We start from the raw sequence: 18301 nt of genomic DNA, 5'->3' as shown, positions 1-18301 counted from the left end.
AATTTGGACCATTTCTCGATTTATGCGTGTCATCCTTGCGCAGGGGCCATGTTAATCTTCTTTGTATCGTTCCAATTTTATCGGATGTCCCCGAAGAGACTTGTCTCACTAATTTTGTACCTCGTAAATAAAATCTCTAATTTGTGATGACAAAATACCGAAAATTTCATGTCTTTTCGTTGAATTTATACATATGCACGATTAGACTATTACCTGTTAAAGTAGTAATGTGTATGCGCTGTAACATTATAGTCTTAGGAAATGCATCATTCCGACCAAATTTGTATCACATTTTAATAGTCATTTTCATAAATTACGTAGAAGACTTACACACGAAAAATCAAACGTGACAAGTTTGTTAGGTATCGAATGACTAGATTATTGATAATTATTAGTTAGAGAAAAGGTTTAGTGTGTCTATCATTAAAATACACGCTCACCCTAGAAGTCGAGTGTAGAAACCTATGAAAGTATGAAAACGTTGTTTAATATTGTTGATAAGTTTTTTTTCCACTCTGCATCACGTATAGTCCTTAAAATCAAGATGAAATCAACCATGCATATGCATTTTTTTTTTTCATTTTGAACAGTTGAATTTAAGTGTAGAGAACATGCGTAATTAAGAATATTTGGTGCAGGCTACTATGAAATCTAATCATAATGCTAAGTAAAAGAAAATTCCTTTGAACAATCGAGGGCTAATAATAGACACCGTCTAAAGAGCCTATGCCTTTCACATTTCAATCGGAAGTGAAATTTGTATTGTATTGGTCATGGTACAACACTTGAGTATTCATGAATATATGAACTTTGAAACTTGCTTAATATTGCTCTGTATATCAATTATCAAGGTTGGGAAAATGCTGTTTTGAACTAAAACACAGTAATCCGCACAATTCATAACAAAAACAGAACTCTCTTTTTTTGGGTTATTTAGGGAATGATTGGCTGTTTCCAATCTTACAATACTGAAACAAATTTCAAGTTCCATGACTCCAATAGATTAACGAATTTTAGGCTAAATAGAAAAAATAGATCAGCAAATCAGCTGTTACTTTCTTAAAATAGCCGAGACACTTCATATTTGATTGTGTGTTTCCACCTCAAAATTCCATGCCCGTTCTTCCTTGCGTGCTGAAATCACTCTTCTCCTTTGGAACACAGAGGTATAAAAATACCCATCACCTATTTCAAACCACAATAAACTAGCTGACCTTTTCAAAACCTAAAACTACCAAGCATTTCTCCCGGCCAAAACCAAAGCACATCCAAACACGTACCACCCCCTTCCAAGCCCAAAGCAATTTAATCGCAGGAACCACCTGCAGTGTCCAGCCTCGTGTGTTGAAGGAATAGAGAAGAAAACCCATAAAAAACCTAAGAGCACCTAATTAAAAGGCCATCCTTCAACACAGGGTCAAAGAGTTCTAGGGGAGCAACAAGGTGAGAATACGAGCAAAAGAGAAAGAATAAGAAAGTAAAACTATGACAATGGCTCGGGTCAGAATGTTGCTGTTTGCAGCAGCCACCTGCTGCTTCTGCTTGTTGATGGGATCAGCCAGTGCTCATGAAAATGCCACCGTCCCAATCAACCACATTGTTGGAGGAAGTTTCGGATGGCAATTACCTGAGAATAACAAAACCTTATACGAAGATTGGACAAGGAATAGAGTATTTGGCGTTGGCGATACCCTTAGTAAGTGCTTCCTTCCTTCCCCTTCAATTCGATTCGATTCTCTCTTCGTTCAAAACTATTGTATGTGTCAATATTCTCATGATATGGATGTGAGAGACCATTGTTATGTGATCAACTAATATTCTGCTAGTTAAATGTATGTTGTTATATGAAATAGTCACGCTAGGTGAACCACATTTTGCCATTCATATCTTAGGTATTTCGACGATCACTTATTGGCTGGTTACGTTTTGCAATTGCAGCGTTCCCATACAGGACCGGTGGCACTCTGATGCAGGTGGACAGGGAAAGCTACCATTCCTGCAAACTGCACAAAGTGCTGTGGATGTTCTTCAAAGGACCATCAAACTTCACCCTCAGAGGACCAGGAAGCTACTACTTTATTAACGCGTTGGGCAGGCACTGCGAGCAAGGCCAAAAGCTCCACGTCAGAGCTGAAGCAGGAAAGCAGGGATCTAGCGGAACGCATTTTTCATTCAAGATCACTCTCGGTGTTGACAGAAAGTCTACTCCCGGAGCTACTCTCGGAGCTGCTGCCGCCCCGAAGGCTGTGTCGCCAGCACCTACGGATGCAACTGCTGCTCCTGCTCCTGCTCCCAAGTCAGCTGCCACTAGCATTCAAAATGTTGGCATCGCTTCTGGCCTTTTCGCCATCCTATTTTCTTTGTTCATATAAATGTGTGAAGACTAATGATGGCCTTGCAATTGTATTCTTATGAGTATGTTATACACAATCAAAGGAGAAAAACCTGAGCTTATTTACACTATGATCTGTAACTATATTGGCCTGGTGATTTATAAGGCATTGTAAAAATAATATTAATATTGCACTAATATTTACGCATGTTTTGCTTACTGATAGTGAATTTGCATTCAAATTTGGAAAATCTTGGATTACAATTGAAGAATTTAATAGGTAGCTTGTTTGCCTTGGACAGGTTTTGGTATCTTTGGAAATTGATCAAAGTAAACAAACGTAGGATTCCATGTTTCAAAGGCGAAAGACGGCCAAGTTGAACCCAATCCAAACCATCAAATAACTAGGCGGAAAACTTCTAAAATTTTGCGGTAGAGGGCCTTCTATATGCACCCGAGTACCCAACAATTTAATCACTACACCCATTCCAGCACCTAGTATTTCTGTTTGAAATGTGATATAAAAAATACAAAATAAATAAATAAAGGAGACGGTCTACATGACCATACTGAATCTCAAGAGTTAGGTAGCGCGCAATGTTCTTGATGAATAAATCTAAACATCAAACTTAAAATCAATCGACAATAAACGCGTAGAAGTTCAAACTCAATGTAGTATTAGAATCCGATCCCAAATTTGAGATCTAAGCTGGGAACCCCAGCCTCGAATATCAACTAATTGCGAGCTTGAATCCCCTAGGGGACAGCAAGTTTCAAAATTTTGCTAGAGAAGATACAAACTAGACGTTGGGTGTGTACACTGTACAGTGCAGAATGGGACACTACTATTCAAAGATAAACCCAGCATGGAAGAATGTATGGCACAAATTAATCTCTACTTGCTAGGGAACCCCCAAAAACTGAGATTCAACAAGATTTTGCAGCCAATATTCACACACACACCTTGCGTGGATGAGAATGGAGCCTGATGTATTAAATTGTTCCGGCAAAATATTCATGAGAGATATCAATATCTGTAACTATCTCCCCAGAATCCGTATCTAACTGGAGACCCACAGCAAATAAGAGAAAATCTCACTCGATTTTATTTTTGGTGCGATTATTCATCATCGGTTTATCACTTTGCTGTCGGGTTGTTGCTCCCAACTTGACGCCCTCATCGACCCTACCTGCCGCTGCCTCATATATACTTTGCCACCCAGATTTCATGACTAGTGTTTAATGCGCGCACTCATCCTCTCCGGCAATTACTACGGCGCTGCTAATTGGTATGGAGTCGATTTGCTTCTGCTAGGTTGGGGATGGCTCTAGAATTTCAGTTCATCAGGACCAGCCTTGTCATGGTTACCAGGTACGCATCAGTCTCACCTCACTCCTGCGCCGACGGAATGAGATTTGCACCCGATCGGGTGTTGTAGCTAGCGCTAAGATAATGATGGGTTTCTTCTATTGATCAGTAGCTAGCTATCTAACTAACGAGGAAACAGTACGTAGTATCAAATAATGGCAACCCTAGAAGCTTTGAGCTGCACTCATTAGAACTCCATTGTCAAATGGCATCAGATAGAGAATGTTATAACATGGTTAGCTAATTGTGTTTAAAGCTCAAACACAAACATGTTCCTTTAATTACACGAGTAAATATATATAATCGTTCCTTCACATACTTCAGTGTACATACAACTCGCAGCATTAGATGTGTTATATATGAACTAATTATTAATATGTGAACAAGATCGAACACTAATTTCATTTTATTTTCAACAAAGTAATCGTTTAGTGTTTCAAAATGATAGTCACTTCATAATCGTTTAGTATTTCAAGATGATCGTCACATCATAGTCGTTTATTATTTTGAAATGATTGATATTAAAAGAATTAAATGTACGCGTTCTTATATTGCACTCCGCAAATGTAAAACTAAAATTATCTCTTTCTTTTAAATATAGAGGATGGGGCAATGGCATGATTCAAGTCACCCTAAACCCAAAAAGAGTACGTATCAAATATCCATCATGATCAAGCACACTCCTTGATCTTCCCCGACATGAAGCATCAAGCTAGATTATTTGAACTGCAAATAATAGAAAAACAACGACGGATAACATGAAAAATGTGAGGATGGCAATGGAAGCAACTCATACCACAGACAGTGGCGTAGCCACAATAGGGCCAAAGGGGTCAATTGACCCTTCTCAATTTTTTACCATGTTTCTCATTGGTTGAATTTTTTACATCTTATTATACATATTATCATAACACTATATATTTGACCCCTATGACACAAAGACAAAGATAGAAATATAAGCCAATCTATATTTATTTTCTTAAAACACTGAACTCAAAAATAATAGATGTCTTCTGCCAAACACTTACAAATCTAACCTAAAAGGCTAAACCCTATCATGTTATTTATTTTCTTTTCTTCATTTTTATTTTCAACTATCTATTTCTTATTTTTCTGTCTTAATATTCCAAGACTACGTACATCGTCGTCGCATGTCAGCCTTCGTCTCTATTCCATTTCGGCATTTCCCATAATTTAGCATTAGCTAAAATTGTTACTACCCATGCGAAATAAACTAAGATTATGGGACTAAGTTATACATGGGTTCAAATCTACTATAAATCTCAAGCCATGTTTTCTTTGTTGTTGAAATTTTTTCAAATTCCTTCCCAATAATAGCTCTAGAATGATTATTATGCCTAAGAAACCATTATCTAGAATTTTATGCGGTATATGAAAAGTTATATATCTAAAATTTGACCCTCTTGTAAAAAGTTTCTAGCTACGCCACTGACCACAGAATCAAATAACATACGCGGAGAACAGAAATCTCACTCAACAAAATCCCTAGCCTACAAATCAAGAAGAGAACAAACCAACTCGAGTGTTTCGCCAATCTTCTTCAACTTGCAACAAGATCCAAACAAACAAAAAAACATTGCTCTTAAACCCAAAAAAAAAAAAAACCAATGTCATCGAAACGTGAATGAGAGTAGGACCGCAATCGCGATCACAATCCACATGGCTCCGGGCACAGAGAGGCCTGAGCTGGACCGGACGACGGGGGACCATCGGCGACGGGCCCAAAGGCCAAAGCAAAAGACTAGCTAGGTCAGTCGCACACTTGCACTGCTCGAGGCGGTGGAAACCGTTAGCCTGACATGACGTGTACGGCCATGATTGATCGGAGAGGCGGGGGTTGATGATGATTAGATGAAGATCTTCTCTGGGCGCCACTAGGGTGAATCTGGCCAAAGGTTTTGGAGGTTTGCATGGCTCTGGAGAACACAGTGGGGCTAACAATTCGCTTAACTTGTGCTTGTGAACTCCTTCCCTTCAATTCAATCCTCGTCCTCCTCCTCCTAAGTCAGTGCTCTCCTACATTGTTATGGTTCAGACAGTACAGACCTCCAGTTGGCCTAGCCAGTTCTGGCCAGGACTAGTCGAAATCTCAAAACAGTCCTGTGGGGTATTTTAACCTAGCAGATAAAAACCGTGCATGTCCTCTTGATGAGGTGAAAAACTTGCTCGTATTCTGGAGTCTGGACTCGGGAGTTCGTTAGTACTTGAAAGTTTGGTTAAGTTTGCATTATGTTTCATTTTTATGAGGTTGATGTATACCCGACTGCGGAAATGAAACAAGGTCCATGCATCCAGGGACTATTTATGACGGACGGAATTAGAATTGGTGAGGGATCTATTTTGTTGGATTTATTACGACAAAGATCCTGTCACATATATTTTCACAATATTATGTGATAGCAACTTTCATCGACCGACGAGATTGAGGCTTTGTTCGTATTCTTTCAACTTGGAACAAGCTGCTAATGATGTGATGCATACTTGCATTCGCTTACCGGATAAGTCGACAGACACTAGCTAGATATCGACGTCGGATTGCAATATGAACCAAAATCTTGAAGAAAAACTTAGTGCATGTCTTTACCCTTTGATATCTATAGGGTGATCGAGAGGACATACATTACTCATTACCTAACACAAATGCAAAGAAAAACATGCGTTTCTATTTCGGTTATTGCAGTACCTGTTAGTAGATCGGATTATTATGAGTGTGAAGGTGTTGGGGAACCAGCACATTCATACTCATAAGAACCAGAGGCGTGATTACAATGGTAGGGGACCGAAGATTTCAATTCCAAGAAGAAACCGAGCTTTCTGCAGCCTCTCAATTGGGCCATAAAGCTCTGGTAAAATCTCACACTAGGTCTAGCTTTGCCATGCATAGATCTGCTTCTGCTTCGTATCAGAAACCTAATCTTCACTATTCTCCATTATTACACAGAACCAGCTTCTTTAGCTTAGCTAGACTAGGTATCTGCAACACTTGAAGAACCTCATGATCTACCAGAAAATGACACCTCGGTTCTCCCCCATCAATACAATTCGATCATTCACGCAACTTCAACATGCATATGCATGCCTGGAATTCGTCACAGAAAGTTTGGCATGGTAAAATAGTAATACGAGACGAGTAGCAAACAGATGAAAGAGACATAAGCAACGAAACAGAGGATGAGACGAAGAGGGCATGTTTGTCATCACGTTAGGTATGTATGGATGAAGCAAGGTAGCAAATGCAGGCAAAACTAAGGTGGTGGTTTCTTCAGGTTCACACCAAACTTATTTAATAGTGTTTTTTGGCGCTTGTTTGAGGAATAAGGTAGAGCCCCAGGTTTGGCATCTAATATATTTGCCCATTTGGAACATAGTTTTCTTCGATCTGCTGCAGTGGGGCGCAGAGAGTCAGTGGTGTGACGAAAAATATCTTTGCTTTCCAGGTCATGTTCAGGACCACTGGATTGGATTACTCACCACCCTGACCGTTGATTATTTTGGTCAGTGATTCAGCCCCAACCAAGTCAAGTCCCTTTTGTTCCATGAATTCTGTGAGAAATTTTCACTCATCGTATGATTTTGTATGATACTGCATTGTATCTATCTATTGGTATATATAACGGTAAATCCGTCAAACAAATAACTTCAATCGTAATGTATTTAAAAAATTTGACACAAAATTAGAGAATAAAACAAACAAAAATGAAGTGTCGAACCCCAAATAAGTTTTTGGGGTTTAGTCTAGTAGAAACATGGTAGGTTGCAAATGGGGCTGATGCTGCAAATATCACTCATGGTAATAGGAGTTCCTTGGTTCGAACTCCAACTTGTGAAAAACATCTTTTAAGGAGGGGTCATACCTTAAATTGCTCAACAGTCCAGAGTGGTAGCTCATTCAGTCATCATTTTTGTAAAAATAAAATAAAATAAAATAAAAAAACGAAGTGTAAAACTCCAAAAAACAAGACTAACTGGGAGGGCTTCTTCAGTGTAGTATAGTACTAGGGATGGAAACTGGTAAGTTAATTAGCATCTTCCGACTAATGCAACTGGTGAAGGTGTGATTGAGCAACTTATAGTGTTGCCCTTAACATAATAGAAGAGCTAAACAAGAAGCAGAGTAACTGAATAAGTATCACATTTCCAACAAACAAGAGTACTACAAATCATGTTCAGTAAGGATTGAAGCTAGTGATTAAGCCAGATGCATAAAACTCGTGTAACTAGAACCGAGCCGGTCAGTAACTGATCATCAACTAAATTAACTCAGCTCATTCGATCATCACTAAACTTGATCGATCTTCCTGCATTGCATCAAAGGTAAGAATAACCATTTGTGCTTCATCCTCTTCAATCCTAATGGACTCCGCATCAAGACCAAATTTGAATATGTGAATCAGCGCCATTGAGACCAATAGTACTATTTACTTTTGTATCTTTTACTTTTACTAAATAAGTAAAGTCAATTGGAAGAGATTGACTATGAGCTGATCATATACAGTATGTACTTTTCAGAAGGACATCTCTTGGTCTCCCATTTCAAACTACATATGATGATCTTCACATTTAACAGAATTTACCAAATCTCACCAACAGACAAGCACAAAGACTGGCCCCTAAACACCATGCCAGTCACACCAGTAACACAAGAATGACCCCATACAATGGCATTCCTTCTGTAAACTGTTCAATAAACTTGTCTTTCATGTAAAAGATAGAGACTCTACAATAATTGGCTTCCTTTTGCAATCTGGCTTTTACAGCAAATTATTTTCTTTCATTGTGCCAAAATAAAGACAAGGGAAGCTTTTAAGTTTTAACCCAAGAAAGCTTTTAGTTTCCACAATGAAAAATATTCACATTCCAATTGCTGGGTTTTGGTCTCACTTGCTCCACTAGCAAATTATATGCATATATATCCAAGTGTCTATGTGTGCTAATCTTAAAGCCTCTAAATGTGCATGAAAAAATGGATAAAAAACCAAGTCACCAAAAAGAAAGACTAGGTCGCCAATTTGCAATATTGAATACTAAGTCTTCAACTAATTAAATCCTCCATAACCAATATGGCTACGAACATGGTAGTCACTCCCTCGATTCCATTAGAGCTCGCCACATGTTTATTTTTGGATTCTCTCGCAGAATTCCACTTATATTTCGAGTCATTTCATATTTTTTTCATGATAAAGTAATATTAGTATGTCATATCTTTCTTTTTTTTATCCTTGAATTAGTCTGTGTGGTTTTAAAAATTTATACACTGAAAACTAATTATTCATGCAACGATATAGGAAAGTCTAATTTCACCTCGTACATTACTGTTCATAAGTCACAAGCAGTGGCGAAACCAGGATTAAGAGTTACATCCTACGTATCGGGGGTCCAAATATGAAACTCATTTTCTTGTCATCATAAGCATAAAAATTGAAATATAAATGAACATTAAAATAAGGATCAAATTTCCATGTTTGATATATATTGTACAAAATTGAATATTAATCAAGCTTCGAAGCTAAGATGGAAGGAATTCATTTGTTTCGATATCATATTAAAAGAGAAATGATCTCCCAATTATCATATTATTACAAGAGAAAGAATCTCCCAAATTTTACTTGGGGGGGGGGGGGGGGGAATAATTAAGGTAATCAAGTTAACTAATGAATGACATATTCAAAAGCTGGCAGGGGTCTGAACCCTCACATACCCAAGCACAGTTCCGTCACTGGTCACAAGTAATGACGATATGAAAGGATACGTTTTGTAATAATAGTCAACATGAGGACTGGGTGAGGCAACCGTTTCAAGCTCGATTTGTTATTCTTTTTTGAACTGTTCACACACATAACGAACTGGGTTGGAGAAAACATTTAACCTTCGTATGGAGAGTCAACCTTCGTGAGGATGAAACAGTTTCAACTTTCAAGTTATAACTTTTTCTCTTTCGATTGAGGATCAAGACGAAATAAGGTGACCGACTTGGATTTCAGGTTTTTAAAAATTTAGTTTCAATAACTAGATTTTGGAAAGTTTTACAACATTATTCAAAAGGGTTAATTTATATCCAAAGTTCGAGTTGGAGAACCAAAATGGAACAGTTGTCCAAGATCTCAAATTTTCAAAAACTTACCCTCTTGAGGAGGATAAAAATTAAACAGCTGTTTTGAATATCAAACTTTCAGAAATAACCTTTGTAACTTAGGTACAAAATGATCACAATTGTAATGTCATTCACATCTACATGGTAATGTATAGCTGAAAATAGAAGCCCACAAAGTGATTATGAAGGGGTTCTGCTACCTGTTAATGACCTGGTTTTCGATTTAATTACAACTGTTTAAGCTAATTAAACCAATCACAATCACTAATCCTAAACACCAACCTTTTAGTTGGAGACAGAGAGCTTAACTTGGTAAACCCCTGGGAGGTTCATTATCACTTAACTTTTCGGTGAGACACCAAATTAAAGCAGTGATTAACGTCTTAAACCGGTCAAATATGATTAATGTGGTCAAAATTTAATATTCTATTTCCTTCAGAAAAAATCACCTTTATTAGAGAAAGTGATAAATTCATAGATACTACTGGGACTGACAGCACGTGTAGCGCTGTGAACGTGTCCCATAAAAATAACCGGGGAACGGTTCACGGTTTTACATTTTAAACGGACACTGTACTGTCAATCACGTGCTCGGGGCACGTGAGCAATTAAAAAGACAAAACCAAAAGAACACAGAAACACCGTACCGTTTTAGCCGAACTCGTTCTCATTTCACCGTTAATAAATATAAATAATTAATACATCCGAAATTACAAATTAATAATTTAATTAAATAAAAAGAAACCACCGATATTTTTCATTCCCGCCGATACACAAAATTTGCCGACAAACCGGCAACAACCGAGAACAGAAGAAACAGCGGTGGGAGAGGAGATAGCTATTTATTATTATTACAGACTCACAGAGCAACAAGAGGGTCGGAGGCAAAGAGGTCGCCGATGTCTTGGAAGTAGTCACAGGTTGTGCTGCCGGAGGATCCGAACCCGAAATCCATAGCTGATTCGGTGAAGATGTCGCCGAAATTTCCGAAATCGCAGAAGCTGTTGTTGTTTTCTTTGAAAACACTCGTCTCTTCGAAGAAATCTGGTATTGTAGTCTGGAAATCGAATATGTCGTCCGAGATGAAGCTCTCGAAGCTGGTGTGGTCCGAGAGCTCCGAGAAGTTCTCGGAAACACAAGAGTCTTCTTGGACATCTTGGACTTGTTGGAGTTGTTGTTCTTGTTTGGGTTGCAGGTGTTTCGGGCTCGGCGACGACGAGACGTCTTCGTTTGACGGCGAGGGACAGCGGAGCACGGAGGTTGGGGAGCAGATGGTGTTGTGTGACTCCTCGCCGGAATTGTAGCCGTAACTGATGACCGGTTTGACGTCGGACATAATGTCGGCATCGGGCTCGTCAGTGACCGCCGGAGGAGAGTGGAAGTTGGTGAGCGCGTGAGGTCCACGCAGCTGAATGGCCGCGTTGTCGTACACCATAGCTGCTTCCTCAGCCGTGTCGTACGTGCCTAACCACAGCCGTACTCGCCTGAACGGGTCTCTGATTTCGGCAGCCCATTTCCCCCACGGCCGCTGCCTCACTCCCCGGAACTTCTTCCCGGGCGCGGGCTTCAAGGTCCGGTGAGTCACCGGAGCCACGGTTTTTCCGGCGGTCTTCTTCCTCACCGTCCTGGACGTCCTGCTCTTACAAACCGCCGCCTCCTCCTCAGCCTCTCTTGAACACGACTCAATCGAAATCTCATTCACATACTTCTTCACTCTCTGCCGCCCAAAGAACGTCTCCGGCTCGTCGTCGCTGGAGGAATCGGTAGCGTCGCCGTCAGTGACAGAAATCCTCACAATCCTCGGCCGAACACCCTCGGCTTCGGAATTAGAGACCAGTTTGGTGTGGTTCCGGTGCTGCGAAAACTTAACGGCTGGATTCATGGCTCAAAGAAGTACTCTTTTCTCTTCAGATTCTCACAGTAGAGCAGCTGATTCGCATTGAAAGCGAGATGGGTGCGTCACAGAAGCCCCCAGTGGGAGCGTGAAATAGCTTGAAACTGGAAAAAGGTGGATTCTTTGGGTGAAGAGAATAAAGAAGAAGATAAAAAGGAAAGCCTGAGGGGATGACTCAGGAGGAACACGTTAAAGAGAAGCCTTGAAACGGAGAGAAGAGCTTAAAAATCTTTGAGGGAGAGGAATTAAATAGTGACCAGCAGAAAAAGCTCCATCAAAGGAAGAGAAATTTCTCGGAAAGTTTAAAGAGCGTGACCGTGAAAACCTTACCCCTTAGCAACCAGACCGAAAAGCGAGAGAGATAGGAGTGACTGAGTGGGGTGGCTTTTAACCGGAAAGGGAAAGGGAATCAATGTCCGGAATCGGCCTCCTAAAGACTACGATTTTTGGGTTTTGGCTTTTGGGTAAGGGGAGGAGGACTGAGATAGAGTACTGGGTTTTTGGTTAGTACCAAGAATGAGTGAGCGAGTGAGAGAGAAAATGTGAGAGTGAGGAGATGAGTCTTTGAAGATAGATAACACAACACACAAGGAGAAAGAGAGAGAAAGAAGCACAGTATTCGCTGGATACCAAAACTACCTACTTTTATAGGATCCCAACAGCCGAAATCGGTAAACCCGGTTCATGAGCCACATTTAAAATTTCATTTTAAAATTTCAACTATTTTTGCTTCTCTGTTTCTCTTTCTCAATTCCTATTTTACTTTCTATATTAACTAAATAAGCCGGGTGGGGGCCATCTTCCCGGTGGGGAGGTCCCTCCGGCGAGAGAGTCCGACATATTTTACAAGGCGCCGCGTAAGTCGGGCAAGCGAGTGCGACACGTGTCGGGGTGGGGTCGGTAAGAGAAGGAGTTCCAATGAGAAGCCCGGGACGGGGTTTGTTTGCTTGCTCCCTGGTGTGGGGCCGACAAGGGAGGAGCCTGGAGCTGAGTCAGCTAGTGTGAAAAATAAAAAAAGGAATGGAAAAAAAAACTGATATTTTCATTCTCGGAATCTGGGATTCAGGTCACGTGAGACGACACATGGGTAGGTTTGACTGGGGAGAGCGAGGATTTCCTTAATGAGGTAATGAGGTTAATCACCCGTTGAATGGAAACTAATTACTTCTTAACCTACCGTTATGGAAATACGTACTCGGGGTAGTTTCGTCTTTGCACTTGAATTACAACTTGGAGTGACTCTGGACTCTGAGGCTGTGGTGGGTGGTCTTGCTGGTACTGTTTGGGGGTTATTTTATTTACCATATATAAAAAAATTTCACCTCTGCTTCCTGCTTATCTTTTTACAGCTAAGTTTAACGTGGCAGGCAGCCTCGAATTTTGTGGTCATTTTTTATAATTACGTTTATATTTCCTTAACCATGCACTGCCTAGCTACTCCTCTTTCATGAATCATGACACGTGTCGCGACACGGTAGGGCCAAGTCATTGATCGTATCCCCGGGAAGGAATCATCTTTGCTTGGAGCTCAAGTAGTAGTGACCCCAAAAGAAAATCAGATTTTGATTTTTGTTTGTTTTGGGTATTTTCTTTTGGGGCGAGGCATGCGTTTCTTGGGCAGTAAATAATTGGCCCCAGCTGGAGAAATCTGGGTGCGTTGAACAATGTAGGCGTTGGATCATAAAGATGGTGTTTTTGTTTCCAAGTGTGTTAGATGGTGGAGCTTAAAAAGGATGTGGTAGAATTGAATGTGACCAAATTAAAGAGGGTAAAGGGAAGGGTCACATGTAAATTATCCCATAATGTTTTTGGCCTTTTTAGTCATGTCTTAGTTTGTGCTATTATTATGGGGGGTGTATTGCAAACAAGTTCATATTGTAGTGTAGTTTTGGTTGTTATATGGGTTCATGGTCTAAAATAATCTTTACATGTTTCATCGGAAAAAATAATCTTACATGTACAAACGACATATCATTCTAGTTTGGTATCCATATTGTATTAGGCTTAATTATCTCTTTATGATTGTCAGAGATGACTAAATAGTTAGCCGACCCACATTTTATATTGCGTGTATGAGTTTGCACAATTATTGAATTGTTTGTTCTAATATAGTAAGTAGATTTGTAATTGTGTAACTCTGGTAATCTAAGATTTTTTTTATTTATCTTTTTTTTTTCAAAGGAAAGCTCCCAATAAAGTGCGTAAGAAGAATCAGGACAAGTATTTGAAATTTTGAATGGTAGAATATATGGAATAGAAATTGGAGCAGAGCTGGCTTTGTACTAGTTTGGGAAAATCAATCATGGAGTCTGGAGAGCGTTTTATAGATCGGTAAATATTTGGTAGCTCATAAATGGCTCCGGTGTACGGTATATATGTTACTCATTAGCTAGTAGAGTGAGATATACTTTGAATAAAATGAATGTATTAGGTGAGGTGCTGTCATTTTCTATCAGAAGGTAGGCACTATAAGCATAAACATTAATGAAAATCTGTCAGCCTCTCGTGACAATTTGTTTCCTCTCATATTCCACATGCATATACAAAGAGAGTGATTTCGTATGACAAGTCTTTCTTATTTTGATTAAATTTGTAAAGTCATCACGTCTCTTCCATATTACTCTAATCTTTTTTTACTTTCACAAGTAAGTTTGTCGGGTGAAAATGATAATTTTTTCATTCATGCCAATTATGGAATGATAAAAAATAAGAAAGAAACTTGTGAAAATGTTAGTAAATTCACAAAAGTAGAAATACAATATTTACCTATTTAAATTGCATGTATAGGTAGCCTACAGTTTTACCAACTCAAATTAAGTAACTTTTGAATCATGTCGTTAATGTCTATTATCCTTACTATGTAATTTTTCAAACACACTGTCTTCTCGAAATGTATGATGTATCAAGGACAAGATGAAATTTGTGTGAAGCCACTCTGTCACATGATTGATGATCATATCCAAACACGATGCTCATTGATTTTACGGCATTATCAAGTAGACATTTTTTTTTATCAAATAAACAACTGAAATGCTACAACGAGTATATTGTGAGTCGAACTCATAACCTCTCACTTACAAATGAGAGACTCATACAGCTAGACCAGATGGTACTAGGGCATTTTAGTTAGCAAATGTTTTTTATGTATCAATATTTAAACATCTTTCTCATTTACAAAATGGAGACTGATGCCGTTACACAAAATGATACTGGGACATTTTAGTTAGCAAATGTTTTTCATGTACCAATATTTACACATCTTTTTTATTATATTATTGCTCTCAAAGTAATAATGGCTAGGCACAAGGGCAGTATAGTCATACATCCCTCACAAGAAACTGGGCTGGTAGCAGAAGTGGTAGCATGGGCCAACTAGCCCATATTGCGAGATTTTTGCTGCCACCCGGCGACCTCGAACAACGTGTCAGACAACCAGAACCGTCCTGCTTGTTTCTTTTGTAATTTTATATCCTATATTTTAATTCCAGGAAATTTAATTATTTTGGTTCTGAGTGAGGCTTCCCATGCATATTACTACTAGTTGCTCCTGCGCTGAGAACAAATTTAGCAGTCTTATTATGGGGCTTTCTTTACTATTTGTTTTTGCAACGAGTATCGTTCATGTCGGATTTAAGGTTCTGGTCGTGAGAGAGCTCCAAAATCTTATTTACTTCGGTAAAATTTAGTGATAGTAAACTTATTTACAGTGAAAGTAAGTATTTCATGAATTAACTAGAGTAGTTTTGACGGTTGCGATTAGCAAACTAGAGACATTCGAGTGTCATACATGAGTACTTGAGCTGGTTAGTTAAAGTAACTATCATGTCCGACTTTCAATTGAAACCGGTTTTCAAACACTATATCATTATATTATAAATTTGGAACATGATTAATTTTCATAATTTATAGTTTGATAACGTTATAAGTGTATGAATTGACACTCGGAAAAATAACAGTAATTACCTTTATTACATTTCAATGTACTTCGTCACTAATCATTTGATAGTTGGATCATCACAACCATCATGCGAGGCTCTTCTTCATAGATTTATGTCAAAGGAATTTCAAAGCACGAAAATGGAATGGAAATTCGTCATTTTGCAATAATTTTGCCGCTTTGTTGCACAACCAGATTTGGATTACTTCCCAACTCCTAGTGATTTAGATTTTGCCTTAATGTAGTCACTTCCAATTATGATGGATAGCAACATTGTTGTAATGATGTGATCAAAAAAAGAATACAAAATCAGTGGGTGCTAATCAGCATGAAGGAATTGAACAGGTCCAAATTTGCAATATACATTAACAAAGAAATACCTGGAAGATTGGCAACCACAGTAGGAATTTGGATTTTGGGTAACTAAGCAAAACTGTTAGGAATTTTGTCTCAACAATATAGACATAAATTTGGTGCATAAACTATGATACATATAGAGTATATACCCAACTTCACAATCAAAACAAATGTAGACGAGTTGCTATGGCGGCAGATTATTCTATACTACTATTTTTATGGTCAGGTCCCATTTTTGTCACTACTTACTTACTTAGTGATCCCATTATGCTATCTATGAAAACGATATCATGTAAAAATACTCCAGAACATGTAAAAGGAAATGTCACTAATTATGTGAACACTACTTTACTTTAGAAACCTATTTGATCCTAAAACAAATATGCATAGTTTTCATGGCAAAGAAAAATTTGTAGAACTATTTCAAGGATGATGGAAGTGAAGTTTCGTAGACTGTAGTACATGTAAATTAAGTTGTTATCTTTCATGGGGTTGTTATATAAGATAACCTCGTCACGATTGTAGAGTTCATTTGTTTAGACGTTAATTATAGAAAGTACTAGATTTTGTTATTTGATCGTACGTTTACCATGCAATTTTTCCGGCCAAAATCTGAATCAGAGTAATACTTTGTGCAGCCATTGTTATTATGAAGAATATTACTCCATCAACAAAATTTGTTTTCGATACAACATAAAGGGATTAAGGCAGCCTTTCACTACCACCCCGACGTGGTTAATTATAGTGACGATGATTGTTTTACAATTGTGAGAATATAGTGCATCTTCAACTTGCATTCTTGCAAGAGCCAGACAAGCATAGACAATATAAGAAATTTTGTACTTCAACCTCAAATACTCCTGAATTATAGGTGCATATATAGTATACAAATTAATCACACTAATGATATCTTGAAATTCGAATTCACATATATAATAAAAGGGATTCCTGTAAATCTTATTCATTTTCTTCCCACTAATATTGAAACTTGTGTTTTGAGATCCCATGGATGCTTAACATAAAAAGAGAAAATGGGGGCATTTGGATTCGCAAAAAAAGAAGCAAAAACAAAAGCTGTAGTAGCTTTCTTGGAGGGATGGCTTCAGTAGTGCCTTGGTTTAAGCTTTGCTTAATTAGGAGAAGAAGAAGGCCGTATGCAACCACTCATAAAAAAACAATTAGCAAACACTACATGGGATTCGACAAATCCATCAGAGAGGTCCTGGTCTCTGAGCTATACACATATATTAACAAAACAAAACCAAACAAAAACAAATCATATTCATGTTCTAATTTTGTTTTGGCTTCTCAAACCACTAAAATTAAACACTTTGTTATTTGATCATATTGTGCTGTTGCTTAACCTCGAGAGAGATAGACAAGTCAATCAGCATCATCGATCACCATCTCCTAGATATATATTTTCTAGCTAGTTGGGGTTGTGCTGCATTCTTTGAGCCACGAAAAACTTGGAGAGAATTCCCAGTTTTAGTATTAATGTTATCAGATTTTGGTGCATTGCGAATTAACCTATCCCTATGTTCTTATGCAAGTCAATTAATCAAGCACTTATACCTATATGCATGTACTTTTACTCGGTTTCGAGTTATTGTTATTCCACAATCATGATGTTTATGAAACATGAGAAAATATATATCAATCCCCCTCCTCCCCAAACAGAAAAGTTGATGTTTTTTAGGGATAGAAATTTCCATTACAAATTGATGTAAATTATTATTTTATTTAATTTATTACTTTTGCAATCACACAAGGTGTAAAATATTCACTAAATCTGATGGTAGTAACATAATAATTAAGGATCTAATAATCAAACATATTGTATCTGAAGCCATTTGTGACGTAGTGATAACTTGGTGTGTGGTGCTATGACTTATATATTTCTTCTTGTCGACGATTACAGGCGGCAGTTTGCAGCAATTTGTTCGGCTTGTTTTTCTTTTCTTTGGTTGTAATGCTTGTTTATGTATAATGGTATGAGGCCGTTAAGAGGATACTATCACTCTCATACTATACACAATCGATACTTTATACCGTCGCTCTAGCTTATATGTACCATATATCAGCATTAGATATCTTCACATCACCTCAAAAAATTGGCTAGCTCCCTACCATATTGTGCACCGTACCTTTTATAGCTAATGAAAAACTAAATGAGTTTTATGAGGCAAACATGGTTGTATTGAAAAAAAAAAAAAAAAAAAAAAAACTAACTAACTTGTTTGAAAAGATCGAATACTAGAAGTAAATTCCTTCTTGCTGCTATAACAATAACAGTTGGA

General features: G+C 38.2%; 2 protein-coding genes across 2 annotated transcripts; one reads left to right on the top strand and one right to left on the bottom strand.

The window, feature by feature from the left end:
• The first annotated feature begins 1268 nt into the window (after positions 1–1268).
• LOC101304966 lies at positions 1269–2551 on the top strand. The gene is made up of 2 exons (XM_004298825.1): positions 1269–1696; positions 1939–2551. The coding sequence occupies exons 1-2, from the start codon at positions 1486–1488 to the stop codon at positions 2370–2372; spliced, it is 645 nt and encodes a 214-aa protein (XP_004298873.1). The 5' UTR covers positions 1269–1485; the 3' UTR covers positions 2373–2551.
• Positions 2552–10672: 8121 nt separating this feature from the next.
• LOC101304672 (ethylene-responsive transcription factor CRF2-like) lies at positions 10673–11707 on the bottom strand. Its single transcript, XM_004298824.1, has one exon. It carries the CDS (start codon positions 11693–11695, stop codon positions 10673–10675), a length of 1023 nt encoding a protein of 340 aa, XP_004298872.1. The 5' UTR covers positions 11696–11707.
• Positions 11708–18301: the final 6594 nt, after the last annotated feature.

The sequence above is a fragment of the Fragaria vesca genome, linkage group LG5, assembly GCF_000184155.1.
Source record: "Fragaria vesca subsp. vesca linkage group LG5, FraVesHawaii_1.0, whole genome shotgun sequence".
Taxonomy (NCBI): domain Eukaryota; kingdom Viridiplantae; phylum Streptophyta; class Magnoliopsida; order Rosales; family Rosaceae; genus Fragaria; species Fragaria vesca.
The sequence above is the reverse complement of the archived record's forward strand: the minus strand, read 5'-3'. Positions and strand labels throughout refer to the sequence as shown.

What these genes read in the sequence shown, in the direction of transcription:
- LOC101304966 (XM_004298825.1), top strand. Translation starts at nt 1,486, where the DNA reads ATGACAATGGCTCGGGTCAGAATGTTGCTGTTTGCAGCAGCCACCTGC. An exon ending in TGGCGTTGGCGATACCCTTA is followed by an intron (nt 1,697 to 1,938) that starts GTAAGTGCTTCC and finishes TTGCAATTGCAG; the next exon opens with CGTTCCCATACAGGACCGGT.
- LOC101304672 (XM_004298824.1), bottom strand. Translation starts at nt 11,695, where the DNA reads ATGAATCCAGCCGTTAAGTTTTCGCAGCACCGGAACCACACCAAACTG.